Raw genomic sequence first — 23,768 nt, 5'->3', positions numbered from 1 at the left:
ACGTAAATCAACCAAGTGGGGACAAAGGTTGTACCTCCTCTAAAGGTGGTAGCTGTCTCAGTTCCAGTCAGTTATTGCCAGACAGAACCTGAGCTCAGCACTGTCTGATCTTCCACTGTTTTAAGAGAAGTAAGAAGCTAAACTTCTATGTGGAATGACCTACTTAAAAAGAAAAATAGACCAAGGAGAAGTGGCCAATGTAGGAGGATTACTTGAGGTCAGGAGTTTGAGACCAGCCTGGGCAACATAATAAGACCACGTCTCTACAAAAAAAGTTTAAAAATTAGCCAGGCATGGTGGCGCACACCTGTGGTCTCAGCTAATTAGGACACTGAGGTGGGAGGATCAGTTGAGCCCAGGAGGTCAAGCCTGCAGTGAACAGTGATCTCCCCACTGCACTCCAGCCTGGGCAATAGGGCAAGACCCTGTCTTGAAAAAATAAAAAATAAAAAATATGTAAACTAAAAATATGCAGAGCTGGTCAAACAAAACGTATCTGTGGGTTAGGTTCTGCCATTGCTGACCATCTTTCTCTCTTTCTCTGCAATGAGCTTATCCTCCACCATCCCTGACCTCTGCATAGAGTTATATTTACATAGAGTTAAATTTAAGTCCCAATTTACATGATCGTGGCCCTCTGTGCTGGCCCCCGGGGACCCCGAAGGATGTGACAGCAGAGTGTGTCTCCGGTCTCAGCACCAACCCAAGTCCCTCCCACTCACCTGCCAACATTTCCCACACATCAGTGTTCCTCTCTCTCTCTGTGTTTATCTCCTCGGGCCACATGGCTCATGCCGAGGGCTGCTGGGTATCAGTTCATGGGTGTGGGGAAAGCTAAGCTGCTTGTGGACAGCAGGAAGGGGGTCTGGCTTGACCTGAGCATGAATTTGGGGTGCAGGGTCTGAAGCTGAGGCAGATTCCCCAGGCAGAGTTGACATGAGCCCTGCAAGTGCTCATAATGTCACATGCAAAAAACATATTCAAGGTCACATACACTTGAGAAAGGCAGGGTTAAAGAGTTAAGTAAAATTATTATTATTATTATTATTATTTGAGACAGAATCTCATTCTTCTGTCATCCAGGCTGGATTGCTGTGGTGTGATCTCAGTTCACTGCATCCTCTGCCTCCAGGGTTCAAGTGATTCTCCTGCCTCAGCCTCCTGAGTAGCTGGGACTACAGGCATGTACCACCACACCTGTCTGATTTATTTGTTTGTTTGTTTGTTTTAGTAGAGATGGGGTTTCACCATGTTGGCCAGGCTGGTTTCAAGCTCCTGACCTCAGGTGATCCCCCCAACTTGACCTCCCAAAGTGTTGAAATTACAGGTGTGAGCCACCGCACCTGGCTTAAGTAAGATTCTTTATTGCAGAGCTTTAAAAACCTTTTAGGAAACTCTATCTACATCATTAATCTCTAGGTATGGGGATTAGAGTATAGTATAATACATTGTCCATACTTCTTTGACCATGGGATCTATTTTACATGTTTCATAAAAAACTTTGCAGGGTTGCAGGACCAGTGTTCTTTGAAATCCCCTTAAGGTTACCTAACGGGTAACAAGGGCTGTGGCAAGGAATAGACTCTGTTTCCTGCAGCCGACACTTGCCTCCAGGAGCCAGGCCATCGTCCCTCCTCTGCTGGCACCCTCCAGCCACACCCTGCCCTGGGCCAGGCTGGAGCATCCCAGCATGAGTGGGAGGTGAGTGTCTCCAGAGCAGGGCTGTGTGCTGCCTCAAGGAGCTCCAGGAGTCTCTGGAGCACAGGAGTAGGGCCCCAGGCCCGGGAATTGGAAGGCTGAGGGTGGGGTGGAGGTTAGGGACAGCAGTTATTATGCACAGAGGCTCATGACAGGGCCATGCTGTACAGACCTCCTCAGTCCAGGCCTGTTGAGGGCCTTGCAGAACCTTGGGGCAGGCCTCCCTGGCTTCTTCTTCCCTCCTAGGCATCCAGTAACCTACCCTACTCTCAGAAGACTCAGCAGGCCTGGCAAGGAGGATGCTCAAGACAGGGGTCTGTCTACAACCTGTTGTAACACAGGTAAGAGAGCCAGGGAGGTCCCCGCTGTATTCCCAGCTCTGGGAGGTATGCCTGGCCTATAACTGCTGTTCCATAATAATTTGCTTGTTGAATGCAAAATAAAAGCAAAATGGTTTTTACCTCTTTCCGCGTGTCTTCCCTCTTCAGGGACCCTGGCAGCATCTGAGAGCAAAAGGAGAAGTACAGTAAAGTCTCTGGTGACAGAGGTTTCCCCTCCATGGCCACACCCCCTGCTTCTCTATGGCTCTGAGGGGGACCAAGTAGCATCATGATCCGGGGAGTGGGGAAAAGAGACAAATGAGGGGGATGCGGGCTCGGAGTCAGATCGGAAGACTCTAGTATGTATGGGCAGTTCTTCCTTTCAGTATGTGGGTTTGCAATATCAGATCAGTTTCAGAATGGGCTCCTCCACAACTCCCCCTCTACCCAGCTCTCAGGAAATGCGAATGACTCAAGTCAAGCAGGAGAACTGGAGCCCGCTGAAAATGGCACAGGCCCACCTGAAAGTATTTGTAGTTTAGTGACACCATCCAGTTATTACTATTTCCACTCTTTTCATCAGAGGCGTAAGTGGTGGGGAATCTGACCACCTACACTGAAGCCCCCAAAGGTTGAGGGAGGAGCACATAGATATTGAGGAGGAAAAAGATATCTCGGCTGGGAGCGGTGGCTCATGCCTGGAATCCCAACACTTTGGGAGGCTGAGGTGATGGATCACTTGAGGTCAGGAGTTCGAGACCAGCCTGGCCAACATGGTGAAATGCCATACCTACTAAAAATACAAAAAATAAGCTGAGCGTGTTGGCAGGCGCCTGTAGTCCCAGCTACTCAGGAGGTTGAGAAGGAGAATCACTTGAGCCCAGGAGGCGGAGGTTGCAGTGAGAAGAGATCGCACCAGTGCACTCCAGCCTGGGCAACAGAGTGAGACTCTGTCTCAAAAAAAAAAAAAAAAAAGAAAGAAAGAAAGAAAAAAAGAAAGAAAGAAAGAAAGAAAGAAAGAAAGGAAAAGAAAAAATATCTTGTAGGGCTGGGCATGGTGGCTCACGCCTGTAATCCCAGCAGTTTGGGTGGCCAAGGTGGGCAGATTGCCTGAGCTCAGGAAATCAAGACCCCCTTGGGCAACCTGGTGAAACCCCATCGCTACTAAAAAAAAAAATCCAAAAATTGGCTGGGCATGGTGGCAGGTGCCTGTGGTCTCAGCTACTCAGGAGGCTAAGGCAGGAGAATCACTTAAGCCTGAGAGGCTGAGGTTGCAGTAAGCAGATCGTGCCGTTGCACTCCAGCCTGGGTGACAGAGCCAGACCCTATCTCAAAACAAAATAAAACAAAAAAAACTAAAAAATGTATCTTGTAGGAAGTGTTATTGAATGGAGAGTCTTGAGGCTGAAACCTCATTACGTTTATAATCTTGTAGCCAGCGAGTGTCTCAGGAGCAGAACAGATAGCAGTGGAAGCCATGCACATCCTACAGATGATGAGGGATGCGCTGAGAGGTCTTCACTCCAGCACCACTGCCCTCCACAGGCAGCTGGCCATAGGGAGGGAAACAGAGAGAGGGAAGAACACCTTCTTCCAAAAGCACCGATGGGGCTGGGTGTGGTGGCTCACGCCTGTAATACACTTTGGGAGAGCGAGGCAAGAGGATCGCTTAAGGCCAGAAGTTTGAGACCAACCTGAGCAACACACCAAGACTCTGTGCAGCTACCCAACAAAAACAAAAAATGAAAAGTAGCTGGGCATGGTGGCATGTGCCTGTGGTCCAAGCTACTTGGGAGGCTGAAGCAGGAGGATCACTTGAGCCTGGGAGTTTAAGGCTGCAGTAAGCCATGATAGCACCACTGCACTCCAGCCCAGGCAACAAAGTAAGACCTTGTCTCAATGAATAATAAATAAATAAAATGAACAAAAAGCAGTGATGTTCTGGAAAGATGGAGTAGATGTATTTATTTATTCTGCCAAGTATAACTGAAAACCTTGAACATGACAAGATAAGCATAAGAAGACTGAAAGATGGAGAGAAGCAGACTGGTTAGGGACCTCGAGACTTAAGGAACGGTGGTGAATTCCCTGGGATTTCTCTTTGCCTCATATATCTCAGGGTGAATATTGAAGAAGCCAACAACTGAAAATGCCAAGGGGCACAAACAAAACAAGTCCCAACAAAACAAGTTCTAGCAAAACTATGATTTTCTAGCCAAAGAACAAGGAAAGGGGCATCCTAGGAAGACAGAGCTCTTTTAGTCAATATCTGCTCTGCTCCTGCCAAGTTCCATCCTCACCCCTGTCAGCAAAGGCTGGGTGGGAAACCTGGACTTTCACCCTCACCAGCCTGTAACAAAGAACCCTAGGCCACTCCCATACTCAGTCGGAGTGATGCCAGAGTTGGAGCTGGGACCTTCACCCCTACTGGGATCACCCTCTCCCAGTGTGGTGTTGGTGGAGACCGTGTGGGCAGCCTGGATATCCACAGCCACCCCAATGCAGAAATGAGGCCTTTCCCCCACTCCCACTGGAGTAGTGTCAGAGGGGGCCTAGTGGAGAGTTGAGACTTTCACCACCACTCAGTGGTAACAAGCGCCACTCTCTCCCTCTCTGACACACACAGTGTCAATGAAAGCCACATAGGGAGCAGTAATGAAGCAACCCTCCCACTCCCAGCCTGGGAGTTGTCGCGGATTCCTAGTGGGGAACCTGAACTTCCACCCTTACCTAACAATAACATAGAGGCCTCATCTCTCCTAATCCCCCAGGTTCAAGAAAGGCTGAATGGAGAACCTGGACTTTTATCCCTGTCTGGAAGCAATGAGGCAGTGCCCCACTTTATTTCGCTGGAGCGGTATAAAGGGAAGCCCACTAAAACAAAAGATTTAAATAAGATCCAGAGTCTTATAACATAGTGCCCAGAATATCCTGACTTCAATGGCAAATCACTTGTCATACTAAGAATCAGGCGTTCTCAGACTGAGTAACAAAAGATAATTAACAGACACAAGCGTCAAGAGGACACAGATGTTAGAATAATCTGACAAAGATTTTGGAGCAGCCATCATAAAAATGTTTCACTGAGAAATTATAAACGTGCTTGAAACAAATAAGGTAATAAAAAGTATCAGCAAAGAAATAGAAAATATAAAGAAGAACCAAATGGAAACTTTAGAACTAAAAAACACAAGAGCTGAAATAAAAACCATAATGGATTGGCTCAATAGCAGAATGGAGAGTGTAGAAGAAAGAAGCAGTGAAACAAAACATATAACAATAGAAATTACCCATTCTGAGCAATGGAAAGAAAATAGATGAAAGGAAATGGAACAAAGCCTCAAGGACGTGTGTAACTATAATAAAAGAAGATCTAACATTTTGTCATTGAAGTCCCAGAAGGGGAGGTAAAGGAGGGTGGGCCTTAAAAAAAAATTCCAAGAAGTATTGGCTGCAAATTGTCTTCATTTGACAGCATACATGCACATATACGTCTATAGATTCAAGAAGCTGAGTGCATCACAAACAGGATAAATCCAAAGAAATTCATGCCAAGACACATCATAGTCAAACTTCTAAAAACAAAAGGCAGAGAAAACTATTGAAAGCAACCACATAAAAATGACACATTACCTATACGAGGAAGACTGTTCAAATAACAGTGGGTTCTCATCAAAAACTATGGAGTCCATAAGAAAGTGACACAATATTTTTCAGGTGCTCAGAGAACTGTCAATCTGGAATCAGTCCTGTATATAATGGAAATACCCTTCAGGAATGAAGGGGACATCAAGACATTCTCAAACGAAGGAAAACAAAGAGAATTTTTGTTCAACACGGACCTACCCTAAAATTATGGCTAAAGGCAATTCCCTGAACAGAAAGGAATTATTTTTTTAAAAAAAGGAATCTTGGAATACCAGGATGGAAGAAAGAACACTTGTTGAATGCAAAAAAAGAACAAAATGGTTTTTACCTGTTTCCTCACATCTTGCCTCTTCAGGGACCCTGGTAGCATCTGAAAGTAAAAGGGAAAGTACAGTAAAGTCTCTGGTGACAGAGGCTTACCCTCCATTGCCACCCCCTGCCTCTGGAAGAGCAAACCTATGGGTAAATACAATAGACTCTTCTTTTCCTCTAGAGTTTTCTAAATTACGTTTGACAGTCAAAGCAAAAACTGTAACTGTCTAATTCTGTTCTCAGTGTATGTAGATAAAATATTTAAGCAATTATCCTATAAATGGGAGAAGAGAAAGGGTTGTAAAGGGAAGTAACTGGTAGAGTATTGAAACCAGTAGACTCTGATAAATTATGTATGTTGTAATACCTAGAGCAACCTATAAAAAAGCTATACAAAGTAATATACTCAAAAACACTACAGATAAATCAAAATGGAATTCTAAAAAACTGTTCAAGGAACTCACTAGAAGCTGGAGAAAAGAAAAAAGAATCAAAGAAAATAAAAAATAAAATGACACACATCAGCCTTAGCATATAAGTGATTACATTAAATGTAAATGGCCTAAATAAATGCTGTTTACAAGAAAATAGCTTGAAGGCCCACACCTATAGTCTCAGCACTTTGGGAGGCCAAAGTGGATGGATCATTTGAGGCCAGGAGTTCAAGACCAGCCTGGCAAACATGGCAAAACCCTGTCTCTACTAAAAGTACAAAAAAAATTTGCCAGGCATGGTGGTGCATGCCTGTAATCCCAGCTACTCGGGAGACTGAGGTGAGAGGATTGTTTGAACCTGGAAGGCAGAGGTTGCAGGGAACCAAGATCATACCATTGCACTCCAGCCTGGGTGACACAGCAAGACCCTGTCTCAATAATAATAATAATAATAATAATAATAATAACAACAACAACAACTTCAAATATAATGATATAGGAGAGTTAAGCATAAAATAATGGAAATAGATATACCATGCAAAAAGTAGTCAAAAGAAAGTAGGAGTGGCTATATTAATAACAGATAAAGTAGACTTCAGAGCAAAGAAAATTACCAAGGCCAGAGATGGACATTATATAATGTGGGAAAAGTCAATCCACCAAGAAGACATAACCATCCTAAATATGTATGCACCAAAAAACAGAGCTGAAAAATATATGAAGTAAAACCCAGTAGAAATAAAAAGAGAAATAGGCAGCCGGGCTCACACCTGTAATCCCAGCACTGTGGGAGGCTGAGATGGGTGCAATCAGGAGTTTGAGACCAGCCTGGCCAACGTGGTGAAACCTCATCTCTACTAAAAATACAAAAATTAGCCAGACATGGTGGTGAGCACCTGTAGTCCCAGCTACTTGGGAGGCTGAGGCAGGAGAATCACTTGAACTCAGGAGGTGGAGATTGCAGTGAGCTGAGATCGCACCACTGCACTCCAGCCTGGGTGACAGAGTGAGACTCCATCTGGAAAAAAAAAAAAAAAAGGAACAGGCAAATTCACAAACATAATTGGGAACTTCAGTATTCTCTCTCAACAATAGAACAATCAAGCAGAAAATCAACAAGAATATATAAGAACGCAATGACACACCATCAACCAACAGCATCTAATTGACATTCATGGAATTATCTACCCAACAATAGCATAATACACCTTCTTTTCAAGCATCTATGGAATATATACCAAGATAAATCGTATGCAAGGTCATGAAACAAACGTCAGACATTTGAAATAACTGAAATTACGAAGAGTATGTTCTATTACCACAATGGACTCAAATTAGATACCATAACAGAAAGTTAAAAGAAATATCTTCAAACACTTGGAAACTAAACAAAGCACTTCTAAATAATCCAAGGGTCAAAGAAGAAATCGCAAAGTAAAATTTAAAAAATACATTGAATGGAATGAAAATGAAAATAGAACTTACCAAATTTTAGGAACCAACTAAAGCACAAGAGGGAAATTTATATCACTAAATGCTTAGTGATTTAGTGTCTGGCCGAGTGAAGCAGCTCACGCTTGTAATCCCAGCACTTTGGGAGGCCGAGGCAGGTGGATCATAAGATCAGGAGATCGAGACTATCCTGGCTAACACAGTGAAACCCTGTCTTTACTAAAAATACAAAAAATTAACCAGATGTGGTTGCGGGTGCCTGTAGTCCCAGCTACTTGGAGGCTGAGGCAGGAGAATGGCATGAATCCGGGAGGTGGAGCTTGCATTGAGCCAAGATCGCGCCACTGCACTCCAGCCTGGGCGACAGTGTGAGACTCTGTCTCAAAAAAAAAAAGAAAACAGGAAATGTCAAATCTATAATGTAAGATTTGATCTCAAGAAACTAGAAAAATAAGAGCACATTAAACCCAAAGCAAGCATAAGGAAGGATATGATAAAGAAAAAGGGAGAAAACAATGAAACTGGAAACAGAAAAATAATAGAGAAAAGAAAATATCTTTTCAGATCAACAAAGTTGGCAACCTCTAGCAAGACTGACAAAAAAATAAAATAAAAATAGATTGCTAATATCAAGAATGAAATAGGGGATAGCACTACAGACCCTGCAGATACCAAAAAGATAATAAGGGAATACTATGAACAACTTTACATACATAAATTTGACAACTTAGATGAAATGGATCAATTCTTCAAAAAGTACAAACTACCACAACTCACCCAATGTGAGTTAGATAATTTGAACAGCACTATAACTGTTAGGTAATTTAAAATGAGAAAAAGAAATCTTCAGACCTATATGGTTTCACTGGAGAATTCTACTCAATGTTTAAAGAATAATTTACACCATTCCATATAATCTCTTTTAGAAAATATTAGAGGGAATGCTTCCTAACCCTTTCTATGAAATTAGTATTAACATTAAACCAAAAAAGGAAAGTACAGAAAAGAAAATTACAGGTCAATATTCCTCATGAATATAGATGCCAAATCCTTAACAAAATATAAGCAAATAGAATTCAGTAGTAGTCCAGGCGCGATAGCTCACGCCTGTAATCCCAGCATTTTGGCAGGCTGAGGCGGGAGGATCACTTGAGGCCAGGAGTTTGAGACCAGCCTGGGCAAAATAGTGAAACCCCTATCTCTACAAAAAGAAATGTTTTTAATTAGCTGGGCATGGTGGCACGTGCCTGTAGTCCTAGCTACCTGGGAGGCTGGGAGGAAAAGGATTGCTTACACCCAGGAGTTTGAGTTTGCTGTGAGTCATGATTGCACCACGGCACTCCAGCATGGGTGACAGAGCAAGGCCTTGTCTCAGAAAAGGAAAAAAAAATCAACAATATATAAAAATAATTATATAGCATGACCAAGTGGGATTTATTCATTGCAGGGATGCAAGGCTGGTCTAACAATTGAAAATCAATCAGTGTAATCTTCCATATTAATAGGATAAAGAAGAAAAATCACATGATCATATCCATTGCTGTGGAAAAAGCATTTGATAAAATGAAACACCCATTTCATAAAATGAAACACCCATTAAAATGAAAAGATTTTAAAACTCTTTGAAAACTAGGAATAGAGGGAAAATTTCTTGACTTGATAACCTACAACTAACCTATAAAAACTACAGCTAGCATACTTAACTAACACTGCAGTCCTGAATACTTCTCCCCTAAGATCACAAACAAGACAAGGATGTTTACTGTCATCACTCCCATCAACATAATACTGGAAGTTCTAGACAGTGCAATAAGATAAAGAAAGGCAATAAGAAGGACATAGATCTGAAAGGAAGAAAGAAAACTATCTGTATTTGCAGACGACATGATGGTCTAAGTAGAAAATTCCAAAGAACCAAAAAAAAAAAACCACCTAAAAATAATAAGTGAGTTTCACACATTTACAGAATACAAGATTAACACAAAGATTAGTCACATTTCTTTATATTAACAATCAACACGTGGAAACCAAAATTTAAAATGCAATTCCATTTACAATGGCTAAAAAAATACTTAGATGTAAATTCAACAAAACACACATGACTTAAATACTGAAAACTACAAAACACTGCTAAAAAAAGTCAAAGAATACCTAAATAGAGAGACATACCATATTCATGGATTGGGAGACTAAACATAGTAAAGATATCAATTCTCCCAAAATTTGATACACATACAGATTTAATGCAATTACTACCATAATCCCAGCAAGATTTTTTTATAGATATAGGCAAGATTATTCTAAAGTTTACATAGAAGGAACTAGAATAGGCCAGGTATTGTGGCTCATGCCTGTAATCCCAGCAGTTTGGGAAACCAAGGTGGGCAGATCACTTGAGGCCAGGAGTTTGAGACCAGCCAGGGCAGTATAATGAGACCCCATCTCTACAAAACAAAATTTTTAAACAATAAAATTTTTAAAAAGAGAACTTAAAAAATTTTTTTAAATTTTAAATAAAATTTTTTAAAAAAGAACAGTAAGAATATTGTTTTCTTACCTATGGGAAAAGCAAAAAATAGTAATAAAAAGAGTTAGAATGGAAACCATTTCTGAAAAAGAAGAATAAAGGGGGAAGAACCACTATACTTGATATCAAGGTTTATTATAAAGTAATATACAGTAATCAAAACTGTGTGGCCCTGGTGAAGATATAGATGCATCAATCCACTGAACAAACTAGAGAACCCACAAATAGACCCACACAAATATGGCCAACTTGTTTTTAACAAAGGAACAAAAACAATTCAATGGAGGAAAATGGTCTTTTCAACAAATGATGGTAGAGTAATTGGATATCCATAGACAAAAACATGAACCTCAACCTAAACCTCATACTTTCTATAAAAGGTACTTTAGAGTGGAGCATAGATTTTCATGTAAAATATTAAGCTATAAAACCTCCTGAAGCGCCGGGCGCCATGGCTCACACCCATAGCCCCAGCACTTTGGGAGGCCAAGATGGATGGATCACCTGAAGCCAGGAGTTTGAGACCAGCCTGGCCAACATGGCGAGACCCTGTCTCTATTTAAAAATGCAAAAAAAAAAATTAGCCAGTTGTGGTGGTGCGTGCCTGTAGTCCCAGCTACTCGGGAGGCTGAGGCAGGAGGATCACTTGAATCCGGGAGGTGGAGGTTGCAGTGAGCTGAGATCATGCCACTGCGCTCCAGTCTGGGCAACAGAGTGAAAATCTGTCTCAATTAAAAAGTAAAATAAAATAAATAAAAAAAAAAAACCTCTGGAAGATAACATAGGAGAAAATCTCTGAGACCTAGAGCTTGATGAAGCATTCTTAGACATGACACCAAAGGTATGATCCCTAAAAAAATCAATCCAACTTCATCAAAATTATTATTATTTTTTGCTTTGTAAAAGACCTAATTAAGAGAATGAAAAGACAAATTACAGACTAAGAGAAAATATTTGCAAACCACATATCTGACAAAGGACTCATATCTAGAACACATATATAAAGAACTCTCAATTCAACGTAGAAACGCCACATAAAAAAATCAGATAATCAGTTAGAAGACTGGCAAAAGCCATAAAGAGAAATTTCAGCCAAGGGGATATATGGATAGAAACTAATTATCTAAAAAGATATTCAACATCATTAGCCTTTAGACAGGTTAAGACCACAATGAGATATCACTACTACACATCTATAAGAACAGCTAAAATAAAAGATAGTATCAAATACTGGAGAGGATGTACAAAAACAAAATCATTTATATATTGCTAGTGTGAATATAAAATTGTCCAGCCACTCCGGGAAAAAGTCTCAAAACAGTTCCTCCAAAGATTAAGCATAGAATAACCATACACTCCTGCATCTCCACTCCTACGTATATAACCAAGAGAAATAAGAACATGTTCACCCAGAAACTTGAACACAAATGTTTACAGCAGCATTACTCATGAAAGCCAAAAAGTAGAAAAAACCCACGTGTCCATGAAGAGATGAATGAATAAAGAAAATATGGGAGGCCTACACAATAAAATATTATTTGATAATAAAAAGGAATGAAGTACTGATAGATCCTACAACATGGATGAACTTTTTTTTTTTCCCCGAGACCGAGTTTCACTCTTGTTGCCCAGGCTGGAGTGCAGTGGCGTCATCTCGGCTCACTGCAACCTCTGCCTCCTGGGTTCAAGCGATTCTCCTGCCTCAGGAGAATCTTCTGAGTAACTGGGATTACAGGCATCCGCCACCACGAACAGCTAATTTTTCATATTATTAGTAGAGATGGGTTTTACCATGTTGGCCAGGCTGGTCCTGAACTCCTGACCTCAGGCGATCCACCTGCCTTGGCCTCCCAAAGTGCTGAGATTACAGGCATGAGCCACGGCACCTGGCCATGGATGAACTTTGAAAACATTAAGTGAAAGAAGCCAATCACAAAATGTCACATATTGTATGATTCCATTCATGTGAAATATTCAGAAAAGGCAAATCTATAGAGACAGAAATAGATACAGTGGTTGTGTAGGGCTGGGGTGGGGTGGGGAATGTGAGAGGAAATGAAGAGTGACTGCTAATGGATGTGAGATTATTTTGGGGGTGATGAAATGTTCTAAAACTGGTTGTGGTGAAGGTTGCATAACTCAGTGAATAGACTCAAAACCATTCAATTGGACATTTTATATGGGTGTGTTTTATGGTATGTGAATTGTATCTCAGCAAATCTGTTATGTATGTAGAATATATGTAATACATAACAGCTTTATATACAGTGTGTGCATATATGTGTGTGTATGTATATTGTGTATACATATATAATAAAAATCAGGCTGGGCGCGATGGCTCACACCTGTAATCCCAGCACTTTGGGAGGCTGAGGCAGGTGGATCACCTGAGGTCAGGAGTTCGAGACCAGCCTGGCCAACATGGCAAAACCCCATCTCTACTAAAAATACAAAAATTAGCAGGGCATGGTGGTGTGCACCTGTAATCCCAGCTACTCAAGAAGCTGAGGCAGGAGAGTCACCTGAGCCCGGGAGGCGGAGGTTGCAGTGAGCCGAGATCCTGCCACTGCACTCCAGCCTGGGCGACAGAGGGAGACTCTGTCTCTAAATAAATAAATAAATAAATAAAAACCAGTCCAATTAGAAAATAGGCAAAAGACATGATAACACATGTCCCTGAAGAAGGTATATAGAAGGCAAATAAGTACATGAAAAGATGTCCCACATCACCAGCCATTAGTGAAATGCAAATTGAAACCCATGACAAGATACCGCTTTAGAACAGCTAAAATTAAAAAACCAATAATGACAACACCAAACACTGGTGAGGATGCCGTGAACTTGAATCATTCACACATGACCGGTGGGAATGCAAAATGGTCCAGCTACTCTGGAAAACAGTTTGTCAGTTTCCTGAAAAACTAAACAAAATATACCTACCAGATGATCCAGCAATTGAATTGCACTCCTGAGCATTTTATCCCCAAGAAACGAAAACGTATGTCCACACAAAAACCTGCACACAATTAATTATTCACAGCAGCTTTATTTGTAATAGCCAAAAACTGGAAACAGGCCGGGCGCGGTGGCTCACACCTGTAATCCCAGCACTTTGGGAGGCCGAGGTGGGCGATCACCTGTGGTCGGGAGTAATCCCAGCATTTTGCGAGGCCAAGGAGGGCGATCCCCTGAGGTCAGGAGTTCGAGACCAGCCTGGCCAACATGGTGAAATCCTGTCTGTGCTAAAAATACAAAATAAGCTGGGTGTGGTGGTACATGCCGGTAATCCCAGTGTAAAAAGTAAAGTAGAAGTTCCTCTTCAGAGACTCTCCTCCCCATCTAATTAAGAATAAATAGCCGGGCGCGGTGGCTCAAGCCTGTAATCCCAGCACTTTGGGAGGCCGAGACGGGCGGATCACGAGGTCAGGAGATCGAGACCATCCTGGCTAACATGGTGAAACCCCGTCTCTACTAAAAAATACAAAAAACTAGCCGGGCGAGGTGGCGGGCGCCTGTAGTCCCAGCTACTCAGGAGGCTGAGGCAGGAGAATGGCATAAACCCGGGAAGCAGAGCTTGCAGTGAGCTGAGATCCGGCCACTGCACTCCAGCCTGGGCAACAGAGCAAGACTCCGTCTCAAAAAAAAAGGATAAATAGTAATTTCTCTTAGAAGCAAAATTTATTCAAAGATCTGTGCTAACATTCTTAAATATCTTCTAGCCATAATAAAAAAATCAATGTACCTTATGTTCTTAACTCCCACAATTTAGCCTAAATATTTGCCCTAGCATGCTTATACTAGTTCAAGAAAGCATTAAGTCATAGCCTGTTCCTCTTCCTTATGTAGAAACGTTTTTACCTTTCTCAGCATTCCACAAGTTACTTCCTCCTTCTTTTTGCTCTCCTCTGCCTTTGCCTCTTTTAAAAAGTTTTAAGTTGCTAGCCAGTCAGGACAAATACAGAATGTGAGGTCCCGTTCCAGCCAATAGAAACCAGACACAGCAATAAAGCAGATGTGTCAAATTATAAATGACCCTGTCTCCTTTGTGCAGTGTACTTTTGGAGCAAAACCGCCAGCGAGTATACCCTTTCTGCAGAAAGTAAAAATAGCCTTGCTAAAGAAATGAAATTTATATTCAAGTGCTATTTCTTTACAGGACCAAAAAACAAGCATTTCTAACACAAGCTACTCAGGAGGTTGAGGCAGGAGAATTGCTTGAACCTGGGAGGCGGAGGTTGCAGTAAGCAGAGATAGCGCCTGGGCAACAAGAGCGAGACTCCATCTCAAGAAAAAAAACAGGCCGGGCGCGGTGGCTCAAGCCTGTAATCCCAGCACTTTGGGAGGCCGAGACGGGCGGATCACGAGGTCAGGAAATCGAGACCATCCTGGCTAATACGGTGAAACCCTGTCTCTACTTAAAAAAAAAAATACAAAAAACTAGCCGGGCGACGAGGTGGGCGCCTGTAGTCCCAGCTACTCGGGAGGCTGAGGCAGGAGAATGGCGTAAACCCGGGAGGCGGAGCTTGCAGTGAGCTGAGATCCGGCCACTGCACTCCAGCCTGGGTGGCAGAGCAAGACTCCGTCTCAAAAAAAAAAAAAGAAAAAAAAAAAAAAAAAACAAAACCAAACCAAAAACTGGAAACAACCAATGCGTCCTTCACTAGGTGAGTGGCTTAACAGATTATGCTACATCCATGCCATGGAGTACTACGCAGCAATAAAAATGAGTGAGATATGAAGAGGATACAGGCAACAACTTGGACGACTCTGAAGAGCGGTACAGAGAGTGAAAAAAGCATCTCCAAGGATCACATGTGTTATAACATTCTTTTTGTTTGTTTGTTTTTTGAGATGGAGTTTCACCCTTGTCCCCCAGGTTGGAGTGCAGTGGCTCGGTCTCAGCTCACCGCAACCTCTGCCTCTCGGGTTTAAGTGATTCTTCTGCCTCAACCTCCCGAGTAGCTGCCTGACACCATGCCTGGCTAATTTTTGTATTTTAGTAGAGATGGGGTTTCACCATGTTGGCCAGGCTGGTCTCAAATTCCTGACCTCAAGTGATCCACCTGCCTCAGCCTCCCAAAGTGCTGGGATTACAGATGTGAGCCACCACACCCAAGCGTAACATTCTTGAAATGACAGAATGATAGAGGTGGAGAAGATGAAAAGTTGCCAGGAGTTAGGGGTGGTGGGGGAAAGTGTTTGACTATGAAGGGCGTAGTACAAGGGAGGTCTTTGTAGTAAGAGAATAATTCTGTATCTGGACTGCAGCTGTCGTTATATACATCCAGATGTGATAAAATGACAGAACTGTACACACACATTATACCAATGTCAAATTCCTGGTTTTGATACTGTCCTGAATGATTTAGTCGAAGTAACCATCAGGAGATGCTGGGTGAAGCACACACCGGACTTTTCTGTTCTATCTTTGCAACTTCTGTGAATCTATACTTATTTTTTTAAAAAAAGAAATTTAAGACAGAGTCTCCCTCTGTCACCCAGGAAGGAGTGCAGTGGTGCGATCATAGCTCATTGCAGCCTTGAACTTGAGGTGGGCTCAAGCAATCCTCAGCCACCTGAGTAACTAGAACTACAGGCATCAGCCACCATATCCCGTTAATTTATTTTTTATTTTTTGTTGAGTCGGGGTCTCTCTACATTGCCCATTCTGGTCTCCATCTCTTGGCCTCAAGCAATCCACTTCCTCGGCCTTCCAAGATGCTGGGATTACAGGTGCCAGTCACCGCACCTGGCTGTAAATTTTTATTTTTTTAATTCCAGCAATCTCAATGGGGAACTCCAGGCCAGGTGGCCAGGTCGCCAGGTCCCAAAGGTCTCAGGCAGGGGACACTTTGGGACTTGAATTCCTGCTCCTCACCTAGAAGGAGTAGCTGAGGTTTCTGCTGGCCACGGCGCCAGGTGTGGCTCATAGTCTTGTAACAGGAGGGGACTGGACAATGGGTCTGTGGACGTGTCTTCATTTCTGGAGGCCAAGGGCTGCATGGAGAAGGCAAGGGAGGAGGAGCACAACTCCTGAGAATGCAGCCTCGGCGCTTTCACTCTTCCTCCCTGTCGTTCCTCCAAACAAGTCGTTGGTCTTTTTTGGTGACTTGACTGTCACCCCCTTACCAGGGAAGCAGTGAAAGCAGGCAACGAACAGAGTCCCTGTTAGCCCTGGGTGGCCACTCCCTGCCTGGCTGTGTCCCCCTCACCACCCCCACCTCTGCCCAGGACGGTAAGATGGGAACAATGATAGTGCCTTCCTCACAGGGCTGGCGACAGCACACACAGGACACACTCAGCAACCTGAACATCTCATGACAAGCATGTGGTAAACAGACCTGGGTTCCAGTCCCAGGTCTGCCATGTGTTTGCTGTGACATCCGTCGGTTTCCCCTCCCAGGATGATAATAAGATTGCCGTTACGACTTCAGGGCTGTGCTGTGACAGGTCCCCAGTCCTTACAGCACTTTGCACGGTGGCTGCTATGGAACGGGCTTTCTGTAAAAGTGAGCCGTCATTATTCCAGACATTGTCACGTACCCTGCTGACCCAGCACTCGCTGCAGACATTTAATTCACGCACCTCTGGCTACTCAGCCCCAGCCTGAGCTTCACAGAGCGGCCCTTTGGACTAAACTGTCATTTCCTTCCCGCTCCCCAGGCAGATCGAGCTCCAGGGTGGGAAGGGGTCTTTGGCTCAGCTGCTACCAGACTTCTCTGTTCTGTCTTTGCAACTTCCTCTGCTAATTATTTCAAAATTAAAAGAAATTTTTTTTTAAATTTGCGAGGTGAGGTTGTCACCTCCTGTTTAAGGAGCAGCCTGGAGTTGAGAGCGAGAAGAGTGGGGAAAGAAAGAGGCTTGGCTACTTCTCCTTTTTTTTTTTTTTTTTTTTTTGAGACCAAGACTCGCTCTGTCGCCCAGGCTGGAGTGCAATGGTGCAATCTCGGCTCACTGCAACCTCCGCCTCCCGGGTCCAAGCAATTCTCCTGCCTCAGCTTTCTGAGTAGCTGGGACTATAGGTGCGCACCACCACGCCTGGCTAATTTTTGTATTTTTAGTAGAGATGGGGTTTCACCATGTTGGCCAGGCTGGTCTTGGACTCCTGACCTTAGATGATCTGCCCGCCTTGGCCTCCCAAAGTGGTGGAATTACAGGCATGAGCACCACAGTCGACCTTTTGTTTTCTTTTTTAGCGACCGAGTCTTACTCTGTTGCCCAGACTGGCGTGCAGTGGTGCAATCACAGCTCACTGCAGACTCAAACTCCTGGGCTCAAATGGTCCTCCTGCTTCAGCCTCCTGAGTAGCTGGGACTACAGGCATGCGCCACTGTGCCCAGCTTATTTTTAAACATTTTTTTCCTACATATAATGTCTGCTGTGTTGCTTAGGCTGGTGTTGAACTCCTAGAAAGCACTTCTCAGCAGTGCAGTGCATCTCCACCCCTGGCCAGTCGCAAGAGCCCAGCCCTGCATGATCACCCACCTGCGGAGGAGGCTCTGGAGTGGCCAGTGCCGCTGGGAGCTCTTTCATCAAGGAGGATAATGGAGCTGCCTACCCCAGGCACCATCCCAGGGACAGGGTGGGAGGCAGGCCAGGGATGGATCGGTCATCTCCGTCAGGAGTGACTCAGGAGGTCGGCAGACCGGGAGGGACAAAGAGACCCGTGTCATGACCATGGCCCGGTGCCTGGGTGTCCTCCCTCCCGCACATGGTGGCCCAGCCCTCCTGGCACGTGAGGCCATGAGACCTTCTCACCTCCCTCCCTGCCCGGCCAGCCCTCATCTCAGCATCTGCCCCCATCTCTCTGAGTCACTGTGTCATGTGTTCTGATTCTTCCTCAGCTTGGCATTTCACAGGGAGGGGGTGCCATTGTCTTCCCTGTCCCTGAGGGCCTCCCTGGGCGTGAACTCGGCCGGAGTAGGTCACTCTTGCGTTCTCCACTGAACCTGCCCCTCGCGCTTTCTTCGACCTCTTAAGGAAGCAGCTGGAGTCACCTTTGACTCTTCAAGTGAGTCCTGCCACTTCCTCCTCCAAAATGGGTCCTGACCCCACCCCTCTCCCCATCTCCACTTCCTCTCTCTTGGACAATGGCCAGGGCCTCCCAGCCCTGTCCCTGCCTCCACTGGTAGCCTGTGTTCACTGTCCACGCAGCTGCCCGTGGGCCTCTGAAGCCTCAAGCCCTCCATCACACCCTCCGAGCTCACTTCTCCAGCGGCTTCTCAATGCGCTCTTTGAAAGCCCAAGTCCCCGGCTGGGCGCGGTGGTTCACACTTGTAATCCCAGCACTTTGGCAGGCAGAGGCAGGCAGATAACTTGAGGTCAGGAGTTCGAGACCAGTCTGGCCAACGTGATGAAACCCTGTGTCTATTAAAATACAAAAATTAACCAGGCGTGGTGGTGCGTGCCTGTAATCCCAGCTACTTGGGAGGCTGAGGCAGGTGAATCACTTGAACCCAGGAGGCAGAAGTTGCAGTGAGCTGAGATCACGCCACTGCACTCTGGCCTCAGCGACAGAGCAAGACTCCATCTCAAAAACAAAACAAAACTAGAATTAAATTCCACTGCTGGGTGGGGTGGCTCACATCTGTACTCCCAGCACTTCGGGAGGCTGAGGTGGGTGGATCACCTGAGGTCAGGTGTTCAAGACCAGCCTGGCTAACATGGTGAAACCCGGTCTCTACTAAAAATATAAAAATTAGACTGGCATGGTGGCACATGCTTGTAATCCCAACTACTCAGGAGGCTGAGGCAGGAGAATCGCTTGAACCCGGGAGGCAGAGGCTGAAGTGAGCTGAGATTGTGCCACTGCACTCCAGCCTGGGCAACAGAGCGAGACTGTCTCAAAACAAACAAACAAACAAGCCCCAGTCCTGCCTGTGGCCTACAAGACCCTGTGTAATCAAGCTTCCTTGGGCAACCACTCCAACTCCATCACTCCACTCAAGCCTGCTTCTTTCCTTCTTGTTCCACGAATGTAACAAGTACATTCTCGCCAGGGGACTTTGCACTTGATTTTGGCCTTCCCTGGACCCACATTCCCCAGGAACCCACAGATCTCCTTCCCTCACTTCCTTCCGGTCTCAAGTCAAACAACTTCTCTTTCTGAAATGGCAGCCTGACCCAGCACAGCCTGACATTGCACCCCTCTGTGGTTCCTTCACTGTCAGAGGTCATGTGTTTGCTTGTCTTTCTGATCGTTGTCTGTCTCTTCTGCAGAATGTCAGCTCTGGGAGGCCAGAGAGTGATTTTTGGGGGCACTGCTGTGACCCTGGGGCCCAGCATAGGCCTGGCACACAGAGGGGCTCAGTGAGCATGTGTTGAATTCTGGTGTTCTGGTGGGGTCCAGGAACTGAGTGGGGAAGTCTGAGAGAGTGAACTCGAGTTCAGGTCCTACTTGTTTGTTTGTTTGTTTGTTTGTTTTTTGAGACAGGGTCTCACTCTGTTGCCCAGGCTGGAGTGCAATGTTTCAGTCTCGGCTCACTGCAAACTCCATCTCCTGGGCTCAAATGATCCTCCCACCTCAGCCTCCCGCGTAGGTGGGACTACAGGCGCATGCCACCATACCTGCCTAATTTTTGTATTTTTTGTAGAGACAGGGTCTTGATATGTTGCTGAGACTGGTCTCAAACTCCTGAGCTGAAGCCATCCACCAGCCTCAGCCTCCCAAAGTGCTGGGATTACAGGCATGAGCCACCACGCCCGGCTCGGTCCTACACGTTCGCCATGGTTGAGTGCTGGTCCCTCCTAAGGATGGTCTTTGTGTTAAATTCCTTCATTGTTTCCCAAACTTTAGAGGTTTGCCTACAACCTTCAGGACTTTTGTCCTGTCTATGAGTCACCTGTAACATGTTTATTTAATACATTTTATTTTGTTTTATTTTATTTATTTATTTATTTATTTTTTGAGAAGGAGTCTCGCTCTGTCGCCCAGGCTGGAGTGCAGTGGCCGGATCTCAGCTCACTGCAAGCTCTGCCTCCCGGGTTTATGCCATTTTCCTGCCTCAGCCTCCCAAGTAGCTGGGACCACAGGCGCCTGCCACCTCGCCCGGCTAGTTTTTTTTTTTTTTTTTTTTTTTTTTTTAGTAGAGACGGGGTTTCACCTCTTAGCCAGGATGGTCTCGATCTCCTGACCTCGTGATCCGCCCGTCTCAGCCTCCCAAAGTGCTGGGATTACAGGCTTGAGCCACCGCACCCGGCCTATTTAATACATTTTAAAAATCAATTCAGTTGATTGATTTTTTTCTTATTTATTTATTTATTTTGACTTAGCCTCATGTGAAGCCGGTTTGGCATTCTGGTTTCCTGTTGTTCTGGCGCATACTAAATGAAGCATACACAGTAGCGTCACAGTGGCTCCCGGGGCCCTCAAGCTGCACTTTGGGCAGAGCGGGGTTACTCCCCGCTCCCTGGTTATTGACAATGTTCTGCTCCTCTGGGCGAAGTCCTCCCAGGCCAGACCTGCTGGAGCCAGGGTCTGTCGCAGGGGACAGGTGTGTCAGGGCAGGGCTGGTGAGCATGTATGCAGGGGAGCTGGAAGAGGCTTCCCTTCCGGCTGCCGAGAGGCCCCTGGGTATCCCCAGCCCCATCTCAGGCCTCTCTGGCCTTGCTTCAGCTCCTTGAATTTTGCAGTTTTGCTAAACATGTTCCCACTTGGGGCCTTCACACATATGTGAGTTTCCTTCCATAGGGAAGCCTCCCCTGCCCCCTCAGACCTTAAGTCACACTTAGATTCTATGCTGTAAAACAGCGGTCCCCAACTTTTTTGGCACCAGGGATCGGTTTCATGGAAGACAATTTTTCCATGGACCTGAGAGTGGGGAGGGAGCTGGGGATGATTCAAGCACATTACATTTATTGTGCACTTTATTTCCATTATTATTACATTGTGATATACAATGAAGTAAGTATACAACTCACCATCATGTAGAATCAGTGGGAGCCCTGAGCTTGTTTCCCTGCAACTAGACGGTCCCATCCGGGGGTGATGGGAGACAGTGACAGTTCATCAGCCATGATATGTGAGTACGCAGCCTAGATCCCTCGCATGCACAGTTCACGATAGGGATCGTGCTGCTACGAGAATCTAAAGCTGCTGCTGATCTGACAGGAGGCGGAGCTCAGGCAGTCATGCTTGCTCGCTGGCTGCTCACCTCCTGCTGTGCAGCCCAGTCACTAACAGGCCACAGACCAGTATCAGTGTGTGCAGTACAGCACTGGGGACCCCTGCTGTAAAAACTCTGAGCTATCCGTTGGGAGCAGATGTCACAGTTGTGGTTTGATATGTGCATGAGATTCTTTCATGTCCTTCTCCCTGCAAGACTGTGAGCCCCGTGAGGAAAGGGCATGCGCTCTGCCAGCTTGGATAGGCCCCACAGAGTGCCTCCCTTCCCACTGCCCACAGCCCGGCCCCCACACGTCTCCTTTCCTCCTGTATGTGGACTTCCCGTCCCAGCCAAGCAGCCCCATGTCACCTCCCCTCCCGATCTGGTTTGTTTATTCCTGCCTCTAGGCCTTTCTTTTGGTCTCTGTGCTGTGTCCTCTGCTTTCTTCAAAATGCAGGGAGAGGCCGGGCATGGTGGCTCATGCCTGTAATCCCAGCGCTTTGGGAGGCTGAGTTGGTGGATCACTTGAGGTCAGGGGTTCGAGACCAGCCTGGCCAACATGGTGAAGCCGCGTCTCTACTAAAAATACAAAAATTATCTGAGTGTGGTGGCACGCGCCTGTAGTCCCAGCTACTCAGGAGGCTGAGGCAGAAGAATCGCTTGAATCTGGGTGGCAGAGGGTGCAGTGAGCCGAGATCATGCCACTGAACTCCAGACTGGATGACAGAGTGAGACTCCATCTCAAAAAAAACAAAAAACAAAACAAAAACCTGGGAGAGCTGCCGTATAGGAAACCCTGCCCTCACTGCCTGCAGCCCACAGCTTAACCTTACTGTTCCTCCAGCACCCGGGCTCCGTGAGCAGCTGTTGGTTCTCACCAAGATAGCCGTGTAGCACAGCATCGGAGTGTGGCCTCTGGAGCCAGTGATTGGGGCTCAAATCTGGGCTCCACTGCTAACAGTTGGGGACCGCGGAACTGATGTAACTTCTCCGGGCTTCAGTCGCTTGTTCTCAAACATGCACATGCATCAGAATCTACCAAGGACTTCTCAAAACACAGATTCCTGGGCCCCACCCTAGGGTTTTTGATTCCTGAAGTCTGGGGTGGGGGCTGAAAATTCACTCCCCGGTGAATTTTTTTAGCAAGCTCCCGGGTGCTGCTGATGCTGCTGCCTAGGGACCACACTTTGAGAACCATCGTCATAGTTGTTAGGGAAGGTAAATGAGGTTAACGGAGATTAATTAACGCAAACTGGGTAGAATCACAGAAAGCGTTCAACAACTGTTAATTACTAATCCCATTTACACCAGACACTCTGGCCCTTTTTTACTTCCTCACAGGTATTATAGAAAAAGTGCAATTGATACAAAAATTAGCTGGGCGTGGTGGTAGGTGCCTGTGATCTCAGCTACTCAGGAGGCTGAGGCAGGAGAATCGCTTGAACCCAGGAGGCGGAGGTTGCAGTGAGCCGAGATCGCACTACTGCACTCCAGCTTGGGCGATAGAGTGAGACTCCATCAAAGGAGAAAGAACGAAAGAGAGAAAGAAAAAGAAAGAAAGAAAGAGGAAGGAAGGAAGGAAGGAAGGAAGGAAGGAAGGAAGGAAGGAAAGAAGGAAGGAAGGAAGAGAAAAGAGTGCATTTGAATCAGAAGAATTGATCCCAGGGCCTGGCCACACCATTTCCGAGCTCCAGGACCCTGGGAAAATTACCTAACTTCCCTAAGTTTCAGCGTTCTCATTGTCACAGAGTTGTCCTCGGAGACCCTTCTCAGGATAGCCTGAGCCTCTGGAAAGTGCTTGGTATACAGCTGGTGCTTAATTAATGTTTCTCGAACTGAATGTAGGGATGTGTAAAATTTGCTGACACTGCAAACTGCAGCATGAGTATGAGAGATGGGGGTGAAACCAACATGGGCTCGTGAGACCTAGATCTGCGGCTCGCACTCCAAGCTGCAAGGACCAGGAGGTAATCTCAGTGTAAGAAGCCGGCCAGGTGTGGGACAATAGGGAGTGGTGGGGACTGTGGTCAATGCACAGGACCCTCCCTTTCAACAAGTCATGGCCACGTGCAAGTGCAAGCCTGGTGCTGTCAACTGATCTGACTGCGACAGAAACCAGCATGAGGATTTTTATGTGAAATCACCCAGAAGTCAAACCAGACCCAGCCCGCAGCTACCAGCTCAGAGTGGGAGCAACTTAATGGCCACTGGCCCTGGGTTCAAGGCTAAAATCCCTGGGCCCTTGTCTGCACACCAGGCTCAGCCGAGGGCA

General features: G+C 45.5%; 1 protein-coding gene across 7 annotated transcripts in view; it reads right to left on the bottom strand.

Annotated features, from left to right (window-relative positions):
- CD22 (CD22 molecule) overlaps nt 1–17,976 on the bottom strand; it is a 33,912-nt gene extending 15,936 nt beyond the window's left edge. For 2 of the 7 annotated variants that reach the window (XM_033225732.1, XM_033225730.1), the window contains exons 1-3: nt 7,898–7,971; nt 5,995–6,036; nt 2,160–2,201 (exon numbers count right to left, since the gene is read on the bottom strand). Coding sequence is in view for 2 of the 7 variants with exons in the window: in XM_033225728.1 (XP_033081619.1) it covers nt 2,160–2,201; nt 5,995–6,036; nt 16,733–16,892; nt 17,877–17,924 (292 nt within the window). In the remaining 5 variants the exon portion in view is untranslated. Of the gene's footprint in view, nt 1–2,159; nt 2,202–5,994; nt 6,037–7,897; nt 7,972–12,182; nt 12,225–16,732; nt 16,893–17,876 lie in introns of those variants that run through there. The other 5 variants (XM_033225731.1, XM_033225733.1, XM_033225728.1 and 2 more) reach the window with 4 other exon arrangements.
- Between the last annotated feature and the right edge of the window lie 5,792 nt (nt 17,977–23,768).

This window comes from Trachypithecus francoisi, unplaced genomic scaffold (assembly GCF_009764315.1).
Source record: "Trachypithecus francoisi isolate TF-2019V2 unplaced genomic scaffold, Tfra_2.0 Lachesis_group12, whole genome shotgun sequence".
Classification (NCBI taxonomy): Eukaryota; Metazoa; Chordata; class Mammalia; order Primates; family Cercopithecidae; genus Trachypithecus; species Trachypithecus francoisi.
The sequence above is the reverse complement of the archived record's forward strand: the minus strand, read 5'-3'. Positions and strand labels throughout refer to the sequence as shown.